General features: G+C 39.6%; 1 protein-coding gene across 4 annotated transcripts in view; it reads left to right on the top strand.

Annotated features, from left to right (window-relative positions):
- The window catches only part of LOC117960188 (equilibrative nucleoside transporter 1-like), a 35,508-nt gene that overhangs the window by 15,797 nt on the left and 2,049 nt on the right, over positions 1 to 17,662 (top strand). For 2 of the 4 annotated variants that reach the window (XM_034897885.1, XM_034897883.1), the window contains exons 2-11: positions 8,747 to 8,837; positions 9,010 to 9,091; positions 9,887 to 10,068; positions 10,924 to 11,063; positions 11,682 to 11,816; positions 12,721 to 12,818; positions 12,932 to 13,013; positions 13,951 to 14,036; positions 14,334 to 14,442; positions 15,701 to 15,786. In XM_034897885.1, coding sequence (XP_034753776.1) covers positions 8,809 to 8,837; positions 9,010 to 9,091; positions 9,887 to 10,068; positions 10,924 to 11,063; positions 11,682 to 11,816; positions 12,721 to 12,818; positions 12,932 to 13,013; positions 13,951 to 14,036; positions 14,334 to 14,442; positions 15,701 to 15,786 — 1,029 coding nt within the window. In that variant the 5' untranslated portion in view covers positions 8,747 to 8,808. Of the gene's footprint in view, positions 1 to 7,946; positions 8,194 to 8,746; positions 8,838 to 9,009; positions 9,092 to 9,886; positions 10,069 to 10,923; positions 11,064 to 11,681; positions 11,817 to 12,720; positions 12,819 to 12,931; positions 13,014 to 13,950; positions 14,037 to 14,333; positions 14,443 to 15,700; positions 15,787 to 17,662 lie in introns of those variants that run through there. The other 2 variants (XM_034897882.1, XM_034897884.1) reach the window with 2 other exon arrangements.

Here is a 17,662-nt window from a genome sequence, read left to right on the forward strand (position 1 = left end):
ATGCCAATATTTGTTGTTTCAATGCCAAATTTTATTTTCAATACCACAGGTTACTGTCACTGTTCTAGCTCCATATGCGCGTGGCACTTGATAGTGACCTCAGTTACATGATCGTACTTTAGTTGCATGCAACTCCTTACGTGACAAGAGATCTGTCTGACAGACTGTTTCCTGGCCTGGGTCCATGTCACACGTGTCTGTGCTATTTGCGACAGCGAAACGAACATTTCACCAGAATGGTGGCTTTGTTTCCATTTAACAGCTGATTGGACAGTATCGGCCCACCGCTGGGTTCTCATGAGCGTCTGCTTTTTTTACTTTATTAAAAAAAAAATAGGAGTGTGAGTTAAGTCTTCCCATCTGTTTTCCATGTTGAGACAATTGTCATTCGTCATTGTCCGTGCGGGCAGAATAAAGCATTTATCACTTTTGGCTGGTGGCAACTTGGCTGACTCAAAAAACCCAAACTGACTCATCAAAGGAATCCATGGCCTCCTCTAGTCTTACTCATTTAAACCCATAAGTGCTAATGGGTGATAAGTGAAGTTTCTAATGCCAGTTCATCAGTGAGCTCTTCACCCAGACCACATGAACCAACTAAAAAGACAGGCAGCTGGAGATGGGCTTTGTTCCTGCTCTCTCTCTTTATCTCTGAGTGGTGGGAAATAACGGGGCGGGTCTGGGTGATGACAATGCATTTGGAGACCTTTTATGCTTCCTCCTTCCTTTAGCATGGATAAGATTTTGTTTTCTATGCAGTTTTCCCCGAGGATAACTCATTAGTGTCTCACGGAAGTCTCTTTTCCTGTCTCTGTGCCATTGTTTCTTGTTTTTATTTGAATTCTCTTGATTATACAAAGCATGATAATCGCTGTGGTTCACTCCCCTGCACAGACCTGTCTAGATGCAAATCACAGATGTGAATTCTATACATAACTTGTGTGTGCTGATTAACAGGCAGAAAGCACAAATAATGGGACAGGCAAAAACGAGTGGAAAATGGTATTGTTTGGAATGAAGATGTACCCTGTTTTCAAAGAGATGTTCGTGCTTTCTCGAAAGATTTTTGCAGCAGAGTTAATGCCACAATTTTGCCTGTTCAAAATGATGATAAAGAAGATTATTGTTCAACAAAAAAGAGATGTAATGTTTTAATTATTTGAAATGAGAACGTTTACATTAGGGCTTTAAAACTGGTAAAATAACAATGCAGTGTTGCCCTGCCGCTAGGTGATGAATGATGTGGTAGAGACCTGATTAAAAACAGCAACATGTGCCAAGCTAAATTTTGGGTTTCAGACCCTGGCTTCCAAGAAAATAAAGGTCCAGTCAGTGTTGTCAGAGGTTTGTTTGAGTTCTATTTGATCAGCCTCTATTCCTCTTTGTCAATCAGTAGGATCCCCACAGTGTTATGTAGGCCTGCTGCGTTTGTTTGGTGTGATTCTGAATACCCAAAACCCCCTCTGTTCATGTAGAAGGTATGAGGAGACAATGTATTTGGGTACCTGTCCTGGTCCTTCTTTTCACAGTCTTTGTTCCCTGAAGTGAGCTTTGGTTCAGATTTAGAAATTGATTTTATCTGTTGTTGAGTTAGAGTTTTATTTTACTCAGATTTCAATTTGGCCACTAGTTTAAAGCCATCGGCTTACATGGAAAGCTTGTGTGGACAAGTTCTGGAAGAAACGAGGGCTACTGACTGTGTGATTGGCTTCCAACCAAACGTCAGCAATGGCGTTTACCCACAGCAAGTACCAGCTCTGCCCAACTCGACTCTCTGCAGTGCCCCGTCCTCCATTTTTCATTGCAGATTTATTGTGAGGCGGGCATGTCCGTAGCATCCACACTTTGAATGCATTGAATCAATGAATGTATTACGTAATTTTATTTTAATATGTATTTTTTTTTTTAAACTAATTGTAAAGGCTTTGATTTTATCTGTGTAAAGTGTCTTATAAATAATGTTTTTATTTCCAATAAAATGTGATCAGTGTAGAGTAGTGACCTTTAACTTGTGCTTGCACATGTAGATGCTTGATTGCTGCTGTTAATTGAACATACAAATTTAATTACAACGCAGACTACAGTATGGACTGGATTCCTGGTGCTATAACAATAACATGATTTAACAACAACAAAAGGATTTAATTCAATGTTGAACTGTAGTTTGAGGCTTTTACAGCAGGAACCCCGCAAGTGGAAATCCACAAATGGAAATAAAGGCTGTAAAACTAAATGTACTGTAACGTAACTGCAATGTGTTGTCTCGGGCTGTTGAGCAAGCTGCGTTTTATGTATGTGTGTGTCTGTGTATGTTGGTCATTCTAGGATCGGTGTGAAATTGGAAACTCCACTCTCAGTTTCAGATGTGAACTGCATATGAATCATCAGGGAAAGGTTTTACGACTTGTGCATAGGAAGCCAGCGATAAATCAGCCTACTTCTTTCCATCCCAACAGTTTGTAGCCACTGAAACCCACTACCCAAAGTCTGATTGCTTCCCATGCAGGGGAATTGATTGTATACGTTGATTGTTGTGTAATATATGCTGCATAGACAAATTACATCGCCTATATAATGTCAATAAATCTCCTAAACTTAGTACATCTCAAACTCCAAAACAACTCTTGGCATGAGCTTGCAATGCCTGTTGATTATCGTCACTAATGGTGTAAAAATAAATACTTCCCTGTTATCCATTTACTCTGGTTAATTCCTATAATGGCATTCCAATATAATACTGAGCAGAGTAAACGTTATGATTTTGAAAAGATGTTCGCCATCTATAGGCACTGGGAAATGACCCTGAGGAAAGGGGTTTATTCTTCCCTTGCCTTATCATATGACCAGCATCAAACTATTGTGTGTGTCAGCCTGGGAATAAAGGCAACCCTGCTAGAGAGGTATGCTGGTGAGACAAGAAAAATGTACTCCTTTTACCTGTTGTTAAGATATAGATCCCACTTAAATGCAATTGTATTTTATTTGTATTATTTTTGCTTGGTTATCTCCTCATATGTTATGTCCACTTCCTTGTGCATTCCCTTGCTTATGGAGAGATCCACATCTAACGTACAAGCGGTCTGCCAAAACATTTTTGGGGTTATAAATTGCCTTACTAAGCCTGTATGTGGAAACAGTGCGATTGTTCATGGTAGCAATGGCATTGCTCCTATACAGAGGAACCCCTTTCATATTCTGGATATACAGTACTTTGTGTCAAGAAAAGAGAAATGGAAACAGAAGTTAGGAGTATAAATTGTCCCAACTTTGTATTAAGCTGCTGAGACACACACACACACCCCTGCCGATCCAGACCACTTTCCTGGGCAAGTGTGTGTAACGTATGTAAAGAAACCGCTAAAGCAAGTTAACACGTGGCTACTAAGGCATTGTAGCAATGTTGATTGTAGCAGTGTCCGTGCACCAAGCCTTATTCACATAAATGCACAGTCCCGCACCTCTGGTCTTATTGGAGTCATCAGCTGTTTTATCCGCCTGAAGGATGTAGTGTCTTGTTGGCTGAATGGTTCTATCTGGAATGCTGCTATGAGGCTTGGTTTCCGTGAAAATCATTCTGTTCCAGTCAATAATCCTTTTTGTTCGCTAGAGACCTTATATTAGCAAGGAAAATGCTGGGTGGTGATAGCTGATGAGAGACACTTTGTGCACAGTAACACTATGCTACAGTATGTAGGCCTGCATCATTAATGCCATTATTCATTTTCATTTAACAGCTGTTAACAGTATGTGTGCAATTTCCCCCGCTCCTTGAGACTGTGCACTTACGTGGCACTCAGACATTGCAAATCATCACCAATAAAATGGAACTCCTGGCTGAGTTCAATGATACCTCACACAAGGGTCTACATCAAACGGGTCATACGTTTTAAAAAAGAGGCATGGCTACAGCATAAGGGGAGGGTCAAACTGACTCTAGGCTCGTTTGAGATGAGCCAGGTCTGCGCAGAATCGATCACCGGCGATCGGCGCACGTTGCATGCCGGTTAGATTTGTGTCCGACTTGATCCCGACTTGCTCTGACGTCATGCACACTTGGGCAACGGAAATCTCACGAGAGCAAGGCGGACGCAGTTCTGAGATGCAGGCGGCGCAGTTGCTTTTCACCGACTGCAAGAGCCAGGCGGACCCAGGCGGACCCAGAGCATGCTGGGAAACGCCGGCTTCTCAGCTGATTTAACACCTGATTGGTTTACAACATGATGACGTTTTATATAAACTTTTTATTATTTTTGAATCGGAGGGATTTTAATTGCTATTTGTCTGATTTAAAGACTTATTGTGTACTGAACACATGTTGTGTGGCTGATAGTTATGTTTAGAAGTCAGAGAGACTAAATCCGTTCAGATCACGGATCATCTCCAATCTGTTGTTTAATAAAATCAGCAACAGATCGCATGTAAAGCACTTTGCCAGCTACTCTGTCGTAATTAAAACAACTGGAGACTGTGTACAAGCTGATATATGGGTCTGATTATATTTTATTAAATCGGAATCGCACCACAGTGTTTTTGTCACTTCCTGTCCAGCCTAAAGGCGACTGGAATCGGCTGGAAACTGTCCGACTTTAACGCAGCTTTTTGTCCCCGCCCCCGCTGCTGCCGACTGCTCTCGTCCACTTTCCAGGCGAGGCGCAGTTCATCTCGAACGAGCCTAGTGGCAAGGTGGAGGCTGGGGGTGTGGCCTTGATCAACTGCCACTTTGCTCATTTAAAAGCCATGATGCCTCTCTCTCATGGGTTGGCCAAATTCTCTCAGCGGGCAAAGCAGAGACCCGGGAGAGTCCAGATCGGCCCATCTGAGCTTTCATTTTCTCAAAGGCAGAGCAGGATACCCAGGGATCGGTTTGCTCGTATCACCATTTCTAGCCACTGGGGGACCATAGGCAGGCTGGGGGAACTCATGTTAATATTAAACCTCAAATTTTCATGCCATGGGAGCTTTTTAAAATATAATACATTGTGTTCAATGGAAAAACATATTTAAAAAATAATCCCTTTTATAGCTGTAATTGCAGTACCGTAACACTGTAAGACCGTGATATTTTTGCTGAAGGTTATATTGTCAGAATCTTATACTGGCCCATGCCTATATACACGAATGTTGTAATGCAGACATGTTGCAGTAGGTTAACTACTGGAATCATCCTAGTGGTGTGATTGTATGCAGCAAAGGATTAAATTAGGCATTGAAGGCTTTAGAAGAGATTTAAAAAAAAAAGTGAAGTGCTTTAGAAGAGATTTTAAAAAAAATATTGGGACATTGTGTATCACAATAGTATTTATAGGCTATGTCACCCAGCGCTAACAGAAGTCATCAATTCTCAACACAGATTGACAAGCCAACCTTTACATAACACATGAGTGGATTAGTTTGATAATCGTCTGACCAACAGCATAGTGTCTTGATAGAAGAAGCCTCATGCAGGCGATATAAATTTAGTAAATGTTAATATTATGTGACAAGGTTTTTGAGTTGCATCATAAAAACTTTGCACACGATTGTGACCACGGGAAGGAGACTAGTCTGAACTGCGGCTTCTTCTTTTTTTTACCTTGGCATTAGAGGAGGAAACAATAAATTAGTCCCTCTTGTTAAATCCTTTCCATTGGAGTGGTGATTTTTGGAGTCTGATGTCACTGAGAGGCCAGCTAGTTAAAGTGTCAGGCTGATGCCAAACTGGAGTTTTGTACCGCTCTGCAGACTGCAAAGTGTCTGTGTGACTGTGTTCGTGGTGGGCAACATTTCAAAACCAGGCAACTTATGCCAGCTGGCTCGTTTTGATGACATTTTAGGTTGGAGAGGCATACTTTACAAAACTGGCTAAGGCATTGCAAAGGCAAAGTCTGTAAGAGGAGGCACACAACATGAGCTAGATACTGACAGCTACTTATTCTGGTGATAAAACCACCAAATTAATTCCTGTATTATTAGTCTTTTTGCTTTTAAGACTTTTGATATTTAACAAAATCTGATATAACTGCAGAAATCAGTTTTTTAAGGACAGGACACTGTTTCTAAATTACCTTAAACATGTCTGTTATTTTTTTGTTGGAATCTCTCATTGCCTCTATTGGCAAAATATATACTAATTAAGAGTGACAGGCTAATATTGTCTGATAGATTGGTCTTACTGATTTATTGCGTGGTTTCTTTGTAAGCAAGCACGTATATATGTAGACTTGTTTAATATCATGACTATTGGCCTTTTGTCTTATCTCACATGCCTTACAGACTTTTGTCATAGGCAGTTGTTTCTCAGTTAGACTCAACTCAATCAGTATAGTTTAGATGCTTGATACTGAATGGGCTATAGTGTGTGTGGCCCCCATAGAGCAGTCTCTGTCCTTACTGAGAGCACACTCATGACCAGCCAGATCAAGCATGGGACTCCTCATGTCCCGTCGGTCACTAAGAAGCCATACAATGCATTGGTAGAGCAATATCCATTTCTTAATTATCAGTCTGAATTTTAACTTGTTTAAAAGTGCCTTGTGGAGTTTTCTTGTTAACACACAAGTTACGATTACATTACACTCACTAAAACACATTGTGTGTATCCTTCAAGGTCCAATGTGTAAGAATTTCTCCCATCTGGCGTTCATCACATATTGCAATCAACTCTCTCGCACCACGCTGTTAAATGTATGTATCACAGCTACGGTAGCCTTCACGCTTCAAAAAGCCGGTCTCTTGTGCTTTTCTGTATCCTTTTTCTGGGCAAAGAAGAAGGAACTCCTGTTCCTGAAATTTGGATTTTTAATACGTTTATATGTTTCCTTCTTCAAACTTGCCGGAGCCGGGAAGCGACAATACCCATTAGCAGAATAAACAGCAGGTTTACACATTTTTGCACTGAATCGCACAAAATTCAAGTTTTTCTAGACAAAATGGATTGTGCCACCCACCGACAAATGATCAATATTGCATTAGTTGTAATAGTGCTTATGTGCCAGCTGATAGCGAATAAGAACACAACGACACTATCAACACATTGCAATGATGAAGCAGATGCAACTTGCCTTTTTATTTTCTCTCCAGCACCGCTGTGAGACAACTCTTTTTTTCTTTTTTCTTTTTTCTTTTTTGAGACATGTCTTTGTTGAAATCAACTGGGTTAAATTGTCTATTTCTTTTATAGTCTACCCTAGTTCATGCAAATCCAAATGTAAATTTCAGGCCAGTAGGAATACTTTGGATGGGCAACACCGATTTTGTTAATAAAACACTTACTAAAACACGTTACACTGGACGTTTTAAGGGTCTGAAAAACGTGATGACATTAACAAAGGCGATTTTTCTCAAAAGTTTGAAACTTGCTTTGTTTACATCTATGTTTACTTGCGAGCAGTATTCTCCTTTTCCTGTGAAACCATTGGCAGGAAAGTTTATCACGTCACCCGTGTGTGTCCATCGTGCATGAGAACAAACAAAACAGAACCCACTAATAATAATATTATTAGGTCAATCCACAGCCATACTAGTCAAAAACACTGCAGGGTACCTTTTTAAAATGTTTAACAGTCTATTACAATGGGTGGCCAATTAATCAGTGCATTACTTAGAGCTATTGAATGTAAGTGCTCATGATTGATATATTTACTGAGAACCCCTACTTTGCCTTGTTTGGTTTAGCTTGATTTGTTGCCAAATAGTTCTGTGTTGTATGGAGAAGGTGTCAGACAGCTATCTGAGCTTGTCTTCCATCGAGTCCAGGGGAGAAGATGATGAAAGGGCATTTGGGGAAAGTTGGACAAGAAAGGATCAACACATGGAATGATAGAAGTGTAGAAAACAAACAGCGGATGAAATTAAATGAGAAAATAGGAGGCAGTAAAAAAAACATAGGGGGAAATGGAGAAAGAAATTAAGAAGACATGTGCGTTTTCTAGAAATTTGGGAGTTGACATCTATGCCAAAGAGCATCACACATGATTGTAATGTAAATGCAAAAGTTTGTAGGAAGGGTTTGAGGAGAAAAGGGAGTTTCAGGTAGAGGGAAGAGAGAGGGATGGTTACTGAGATACAAAGAGGGGCAGGTCCAATGGGCAGCCGACAGCGGGGCGTCTCCCTACTTAACGTCTGAACAGTATAAAAGGAAGCAGGCAGAGCTTGTTTGGCCTTTGCTTTAGTTGTGGAGTAAAGAGGAGTCCTTTGTTCCTGTTTGAACTGTAAGTAAGTTTATAAAAGGGATTTTCTTTAAAGGTTAATTGGCAGAAAATGGTTGTCATGTTTTTTCGTGTATCTACTTTGTAGCACATTTATGAGGAATGCTATGTGAGGTGAAGCTGACTTTAGTTAGTTTCTGACTGATGTGAAGGCTGTCTTGTGAGTTCCACAACTGTTATGCAACTTTACCAAGAAGTGGCAAGATTTCTTTAAATGATGTTGATGCCTGAGTATTTAACCTCTCGTTGTTCTTGTAGCTGAGTTATTGCATCTGTGTGTGGTTCAAGGTTTTCCACCACTGGTGCTGGCATGCTGCCACTGGATTCGGAGCTGACTTTAAATTCAATCTGACAGTTTTAACTGAATTGGTATATTGTATAATTTACTGTTGCAGCCTATTATTTCATTGCTTTGTGTACCCACACATTGTCTGGCTCATTATAATATCTTAAAATAGAATAGAAGTGACATATGGCTGCTGGTGATAAAAATGTAGGTGATGACAAACTCTGAATGTTTACCATGTTGGAAATACGTATTTGTTATCTGTGTATTTCAGACCCGGTGCCACCCTGATCAGACCCTAACTGAGCACGTGCCTCTGACTTTGTAACAAGAATCATGACGGCCATCAATGCACCTCGGGACAAGTAAGAGATTCTGTTAAAGTCTAGCTAGGACTTATTAGTGTCAATATGCTGGTTTCTGTTTCTGTTTTAGTTCAATTATGTGCAAAATTAGATTTAGATGAGATCCAGTTAATTATTGTTGATATTAAGTTCACTGACTTGATTGATGAACTTCCTTTTGTCCCTTTCCCAGATACAATGCAGTATGGATCATTTTTTTTATCCTGGGCTTGGGAACCCTCTTACCGTGGAATTTCTTCATGACGGCAACAATGGTAAATAAAGCAACAGTTTAGGACATTTGAGTACGAGATTTGTTTTATCAAAATGCAGTTAATCTTGGAACATGAGACAGATGGGTGTGAAAGGAAGAGCCTTTTTGGTAGCCGTGTGGTTAGTCATTAGTTACTTAAAAGGTTGGGCTCCACTTAGATGAAAGGTCCTGATTGAGAAAACAGAGATTGTTTGTTTACCTTTCCTTCCCAAACCGCCTGGTTTCACTCAGGATAGCTGACCTGACTCCAGCCAGGTGGATTTCCATGGCAGGGGTATAGCCTCTTTAATCCCCAGCCGTTTTTTTTTTAGCTTTAAGGAGTTAACTTCTTAAAGTGTGGAATTTCAATTTCATTGTCCTCAGGGAGTTAATTTGGACCCACCCTTAGTTTTTTTTTTGTTGAAGCTCAAATAGCTTATAGTATTGTTTGTTTAGACAAAGGGAAGTTGGAATGCCACTTTATATGATGCGCTTTAAAGTAACACTAGAGAACTTTTTGGACCTTAAAATAATGTTTCCACAATTCCGCTCCCAACCTGTAGGAGGACCGAAGCGGGAAATGTTCCCTAGTGTTGCTTTGAAGACATATGGCTATACTAAGACTGTATGTCCACAATCTTCAAATGCAAAAACCTTTTAGCCTAGCATGAAAAGCATCACATTTGCATTTTTCCACACAATTTGAAAATTCAGCCAGTTTTGAGGTTCTGTAACTTAACCAGTTTAGTGATGATGTTAAGTTGCATAGGCTGATAACCTTTGTAATAAATGCACATTCCTGCTTCCTTTTCTTTAGTACTTCACAAGTAGGCTGAAGGACCTACCCACTGACCAATCCTCCAAGCAGATGGTAAATGAGACTTCGGAGGGCGGAGACGCTCGCAGTGTGCTGGAGTCAAAGTTTAACAATGTGATGACGCTCTGTGCGATGGTGCCTCTGCTCATCTTCACCTGCCTCAACTCTTTCCTACACCAGAGGTATCCAACCTGATCCGCACCATCACATCACATCATGTGCGGTCTTGTGTCTACTATGTATACACTTCTCCACCCGCAGGAGGCAATGAGTTAATCTCTTGAAACATGAAATGTAGTAACACAAGGCATTAAATGATAAACTCTTTTAAAGGGAAATTCTGCACCTTAAGTTTCTGGCTCTCTCTGCCTACCCTCCTGTTTATCTGTAGCCCCTTGGTCACTACACGCCACTATAGGTAACCTGATCCTGTTATGTGATTGGATGGCTGTATGCCTCCAGTGTGTTTGCTTTAATTAGAGTCAGATTTGGAGCGATCTGGGGTGGGCCCCGACCACGGCTAACTCTTACCCTGACAAACACACCCAGGAATGCTGTTTATGTTCTCTACTTCTTCCTATTTTCTTCTTCACCTCTCTTTTAACTCTCATTTCCTCAATATACTTACTTTTTTCCTGCAGACCAAAAAAAGAAAACTTAACTTCCTCAAAAGAGCGTCTGAAAATGTTTGTTTTTGTTTGTTCAACGATAAATCAAAATCTAGTCTTCCGTATGTCCATCTCTTCATTCTCCGCTCAGATTAAAAACGTTTTTCTCCCACTGCCTCTTTTCTTATTTTGAACTCTTCTAACAAATGATATAAGTAATTGTTTACTTACCTAAAGCTTGCATTGACATTTATTTTAAGCATCTGAAAGCTGAATATTTTATAATGAATGGACCGACATTTAATTTTTTAATAACTCCTGAAGTATCCAAAATAGATATGACTAATGTTCTTGACTGGTGGTTTGGGTTTTTAGAAACAGACATGCTATGCAGAAGTTTCAGTTTCTATTTGTCATTTTCTCTCTCAGGATCCCTCAGAAGTTTCGTATCTCTGGCAGCCTGGTGGTCATCCTGGTGGTTTTCCTGTTGACGGCGGTGTTCGTCAAGGTGGAAATGGCTCCACTGCCCTTCTTCATCATCACTATGATCAAAATTATCTGCATCAACTGTGAGTTTCTACATAACTAACTATCATTACTGTACATCATTGTTCTGTAGTCAATGCAAACCTTTACCAAACTAATCAACGGTCTGTCGCAAAACAAAATGTAATTAGTTAACTGAACATTACAACTTTCATTATTGTAACCTTTCAAATGTGCGCGCGCACACACACACACACACATACATACATTCTCTACCACATTGAGATTAAGAACACAGTCTTTAATCTCACATCATGTTTGATTTAGAGGGGAGGACGTCGTGACCTTAAAGCTTTGATGTCCACGTCGGCACATTCCTCTTAGTGGACATATGTTACAGGATTCCTGCAGCTGATTAAGTGCCAAAGTTGCTGTATGAACGGTTGTAATGCAAGTTTCTATGAGAAAACCTTATTGGCTACAACTTTGTGTAAAGTGAGAGCAATAAGTTATATAACCGTAATGTAAAACAATTAATTGCTCTATGTGTTTTCATAAAGGATGTCATCTGTCTGTTTGTGACAGCAGTTTATTTTCATGGGCCTCTTTTTACTGTTGCTGTGGGACAATGTGTTTTTCTTCTGTGTCACAGTGACTCTTTTAAGTATACTAATTCTTAAACATCCTTTTCCTATTCCCAGCGTTTGGGGCAATTCTTCAGGGCAGTTTGTTCGGGCTGGCGGGGATTCTGCCTGCGTCCTACACCACTCCCATCATGAGTGGACAGGGGCTGGCCGGCACCTTCGCTGCTTTCTCCATGATCTGCGCTCTGGCCTGTATGTCACACACACAAAGCTCTAGTGCACCTCTTCTTTTAGCAAAAGAAATATGGATACACAAGAGGTGGACAAAATGCGGGGGAAAGAACACACACACCTCCGTTATCTTTTTAGGAGGTGTTTCAAAAAGGTGTTTTTTTTTTTTTCTGCGCACACCTGCTCTACTACAATACCATTTTAAGAAATAAGACTCCCCGTATCTTGCACAATTTGTAATTCTAACTTTTTATAAAATAATGACTTAAACTTTGCGTTTAATAATATGTTTATTTTTGCTTTTAAGTGGAAGTCTGAAACCCACATTTGCTCCAATATTGTTAGGTATTAAATATGTTAAATGATGAATTTTGTTTTGGTAAAGGGTCAGCCAAATGTTGAATGATTAAACAATATTTTTTGTTAGCTGCTCTTTTAATTCTCCTTGCCATAATTATGGAAACCAAATTAGATGCTTGGCTGTCCTTTCGGCACTCGGGATTAATTCTGCCAGATTTAACTTTCTCTGTGTGCTGACTCAGCCATGCTCATGTAGTTGAGCTGTATCAGCTGGATCACATCTATCTTGTTATCAATCTCTCATCAAACAAATGCAGTTTGAGTGAGTGCTTGACTTTCCAAAGATGTCGGGCTGCATCAAATTTGAGAGTTTTCATTAAAACCGATGGCCATTTTTGAGGCTGTGGTTTTAACAAGCAGAATTCCTTAAGGTCTTTGAGCCAATGTTTGTGTCTGAGTTGGTTCAGTCTCATATACACCCCAATTTAGAACTGAGGTGTTTGCCGATTAATCGGTTAGTAGAGCAACTGAAAAATAATCTGCAATTATTTTGACAAGCAATGAGTCATTTAGGTAATTTAACAAGGAAAAATGGCAAACATTTCTTTTCTGTTTGTCTTTGTAGCTGGATCAGCCCTTCAGGACAGCGCTTTTGGTTACTTCATCACAGCCTGTGTTGTTATTCTCCTGGCCGTAATGTCCTACTTTGTTCTGCCCAGGATGGTAAGAACTCAACTTCTCTAAATTAAACACGGTGTCTTTTTATCAGGTGTTTGTTTAAAACCACTTTCAAATGTGTTCCAATTTTTCATTAAATTTGCTGTTTTTGGTAACAGGAGTTTTTCCAGTACCACATGGAGAGTAATGGATCCAGACCCTCTGCCGATGAGGAGAACAAGATGGACTTACTCAAAAAAGGTATGTGCAGAATGCTTACAGGCCTGCTCAGAAATTCCAAAAAAAAGAAGTTTCCAAAAATGAGTTCTTAAAATGACGCCCTCAACAAGGTTGTCACTTGGATAACTTAATAACACGATAAGTTCATGTCATGGCCATCTTTTTTCTTTTTTTGTTTGGTGTGTTTGATGGCTCTTAATGATTTTAATTGGCTGAATGTTATTGGGTTTCTATCGGAGTGCAGACTTTTAGCCTTTAGGATTTTTAGAGAAATCATCTTTGTGAATTGTACTTTAGGTAACTTTTCATTTTTGGTTTTATGTACGACTGCTTGTACCTTTTTTGACTTTTATCAAAGGACCAGACATTTTCCTACAAAGTTGCTCACCCTTTGACACGGGTGATTCAACCAGAAAGGTTTCATGTCCGTCTGAGCCTAGAAAGAACTCAAAGTGCGAGTTGCCTGACATTGTCTGTGCAGAAGCAGGACTTTTACTTCTGTGTAGAAAAAAAAAAAAAAAAAAGCTATCATCATAATATAACACTCATAGGAAGTGAGTTTTTTGTCCGACATGCCATTTAAATTATTTTCTGGTTGCTATATAACTAGTGTCTCCTTCACACCCAAAGGGTTTGGATAGCCAAATGAACACTGACAATGTTTTGAGTTTGTGTTAAGGAGACAACTTGACTAGTGGGATTCTCTAGCATGAAAGCTATAGTGCGTAGTTTCCGCCACCCCCCAATAGGAATTTTAAGTAATGACAACAAAACTCTGTTTTCGCGTCCACATGATACAAGCGCATTGCCCCCACGCAATTGCTAGAACCCTATGTTACATTAAATTACAATTGATAACCTGTGCGTACATCCACTCAAATGTTGTAAAATGATGTTCTTAACGCCCATGTGTCACTTGATCAACTCTATGATAGACAGGTATTTGTTTCTTTCTCAGAAAGTCCAGCAGAGAAGCGACCGGTGGTGAGTCTGATGGAGGACGAGGCCAAACCCACCGTGTCTGTGTTAAACATCTTCAAACAGGTGAAATGACTTGCTCACTTTGGGACACACATTATGAACACAAATTCATTTAATGGAATGCCAAAAAAGCATTGCATACACACTTAAAGAGGCAAGACACCTGTGCTGTGAAACATTCTCACCATGTCAAACCTCACTAGTTGCTGTTAGATTGACCAGTAATGATTATCAGTCAGTCATTCCCGTCACTAGTTAGAGATAAGCGGCTTCATTCTTAGGACCACTTTATGCAGTTTCCACCTTCTACTTACATAACTACATAATATTGATTATGTTCATCTTGTGCTGTCTAATCAGATATGGGTGATGGCTCTGTCAGTGTGCTTCATCTTCACCGTCACCATCGGAACATTCCCAGCCGTGACAGTGGATGTCGTGTCGACGGTAGCAAATGGAGGCGCCTGGGGTGAGTCGTCATTTCTAACATCCATACAAAGCTACACTGCTGCAGTAGCTAGTGAAAAGTGTTTCCGCTAGAAAACAATTGGTGCAAGCATTCATTTTACCGATCAAATGTGAAAAGTTACGGTTAAATATTTTGTAACTGGTGCCGACTCGTCCTCGCTGGCAATTCCCAGGCTTAATTAACGTTATTGCTCGGTTTCATAAAGTAATTCACAATATTTCCCTGTTTTGCCATGGCTTGGGTTTTGACTTTCCTGCTTGGATGTCACAGTGTTGTAGTTTTGTAAATTACAGTAGAGAACCGCATAAAATCAGTTCAATAAATAAATAAAATCAATCATGAAACCCAAAGAAAAAAAGAAATATGAAAATCACTTTAGCCTATTTATTTTAACACAAATCAAATTGTGCTGAGGGAATTATTTCCACTTTTCCAATTAAGTGGAATAATTTCCAATTATTATGACCGGAGACAATTACAATTCTCGGGCCTCATCATTTTATTCCGATAATTACTGGAGAACGGAAACTCAGCTAGTGAGCCATGACTTTGATTATCGGACATTTGATAGGGTTGACGGCCAAGTCTTTGTCCCTGTTCAAACATTGTTACCAAACAGGTTTTTGAATTAACTTTATTTTGTTTCCCTCCAAAAATGCTGGGCCGAGTTTAACTCCTAACCTCAGACAATAAGGGTGTTTTGTCTTTTATACAACTAAACCAAGTTGGTAGACAAACAAAAATAGTTCAAACTTATTCACATCATTTTACTATTTACTATTATCAAAAAGGAAATATGATATGATGGAGAGGTGTCTCCAACACGCCAAGACAAAAATCAATCACTTGGATCTTTCCTTTTCCTTTTTTCTAATGCTGCATACCTTCTCCCTGTAAAAATACTACAATTAGTTTTAATCCTTATTAAGCACCCTTTTAAAGAATACTCCACGGAAAGTCTGCCTTTTGTTAAATCCTCTATTCCCTATAGGCGTTGTCCTGTAGAAGCACAGAAAGCTGTCTGCTTGGATTCACACAACCCGGGGTCACAGCAAAAGATTTAATGGAAATTCTAAGGATTCTGTGGTTTACACAGTAACTGCTGTGAGTCCAAGATGACAACCTCCCTAACAGAGAAAGCTATAAACTTAGCTCCAACTTTCAAGCCCCCACCGAAATAGATGTTTTCTTTCGAGCACAGACATCGGCAGCCTGGTTGTTGTTAACAACAGCTTTGTTTGTTTTGCTCCGTTTTCAGATACTTACTTCATCCCTGTGTCATGTTTCCTCCTCTTCAACTTGATGGATTGGGCCGGCAGGAGTCTGACGGCCGTCTGCTTGTGGGTCAGTAACATGTCAATGTTACTGAAATGCTTCGTCAGGTTTTCTGCATGCTTTGTGGATCTATTCATGCGAAATGTGATTACAAATCTTGTCAGAATCAGCTGGTATTCTCAGAAGGACCTACACTTACTAAATGTATGCTGCTAATAAGGTGTACAATTCTACTGGAGCATATTTCAAAATGTACCAGTTTGTAATAATGACAGTGACCAGTACGCCTGCATGATTCGGGGAAAAATTGGAATCACGATTTTTTTAGCTAGGAATTGATATCATGATTCTCTTTTTTTTTCTCACAAAGTGTAATGTTTATTGCACACATGAACCATGACAAAACAAAACTAATTGGCAGTACCAAACATATAGATTTTGGCACCTATAGCACATCACCACAAGCCTTTAAACACAGAGGCTTTAAGAAGAGAAGGGAGAGCATTGCAGTGCTTTGAAACCTATTTTATACAGTCTATGTTTAAAACTCACTGCATGAAAGTAGAGCCCGACTGATAGAGGATTTTTAAGGCCGATACCAATACTAATATTTGGTTATTTAAAAAATCCGATATGGCGATTATATTGGCCGATATTTATAAAAAAAATTAAAAAATCCAGGAACGCGTTACAAAACATAAACAGATTTTCCTGACATTAGTTATTTGTAGTTAGAGTTCTCACTAAAATAATATGTTCTCACTAAAATAATATGTTAATAATTTGTTATATATATATATATATATTTATATTTGAAGTTATTTAAAGATAAAAGGATAGTATTTATTACTATTAATCGTGTGCAGGCCTAGTGACCAGTGCTTAACCTTTGCTTGCTCACGCAGCCCAAACACCAAATCAATTAAAGAATAGGACTATAGTTTATAAACACGTTTGTCTTTACAGAGTGCGTTTTAAAATGGCTGCATCAAAATATTTAGTACAAACTGCTGTTGTCTGGCGGGCGAATAGCGCTATGGAAAGCAACAGACACACTTAATGGAAGCCTTTGGCTGCATAACATGTTTACACATAAAAACATTACCTCATCATGGGTGAATGGTGGAAAAACCTCAGTCTCGGAGCTTGGGGTCAAAATAAAGGAGACAAGGGTTGTTGCTGAGATCAGAGATGTGTTTTGGATGAAAAGCGTGTGTGTGTGTGTGTGTGTGCTGTGTAAAGGAATTGGTTTTCAGTTTGCTGTTAAAGGGTTTGCGCCTTCTCTTACATGCACATCTGGATGAAGGATGGCAGCTTTTGAGGTTTTTAAACTGCAAAGAAGAATCTGGGCCTTGTGTCTGTTGTCATGAAGACTCTTTTAGGTTCACGGCGTATCCAGCTGTCTAGTGTTATTTTCACCAGTTGATTGTTCCACGGCCCCTATCCTTTTTGTCTATCAAATATAAGCTTCTTTTCTGGCACAGATCTCTCAAAGGTTTGTCAAGAAAATAAATGTACAAAGTCTAATTTCTTGCGATCCAGCGGTAATAATCAAATGTAATCAATTCATTTAGTACAAACTGAGAATGGTCCGTTAACCCAGTTTGATCTACATTGGAATGGCGCCTGTTATTAGTGCAGATAACTGCAGTCAGCTGCTCCAGGATCATGTGAGTTTATTTACCATCATTAGACGGCACTGATGCTGACGCTTTCCACTGGGGTGCTTTTGTGACTTCCTGTCCTTTGATCTGTCATGTCTTTAAACCGCTCTGTCCCAGTTTCTCCCACTAAAGCACCCATAGTAATCGGTGTATGTGCACACATATACTGTACATGTACTGTATGTATTTACAGTGTCCGTGGGAAATAAAAACACACAAAAGTATGTTAGTGTTATTATTAATTGGAGTCTATCCCTGTGGTTAATGTGTGTGTGTATCTC

This window comes from Etheostoma cragini, chromosome 17, assembly GCF_013103735.1.
Source record: "Etheostoma cragini isolate CJK2018 chromosome 17, CSU_Ecrag_1.0, whole genome shotgun sequence".
NCBI lineage: Eukaryota > Metazoa > Chordata > Actinopteri > Perciformes > Percidae > Etheostoma > Etheostoma cragini.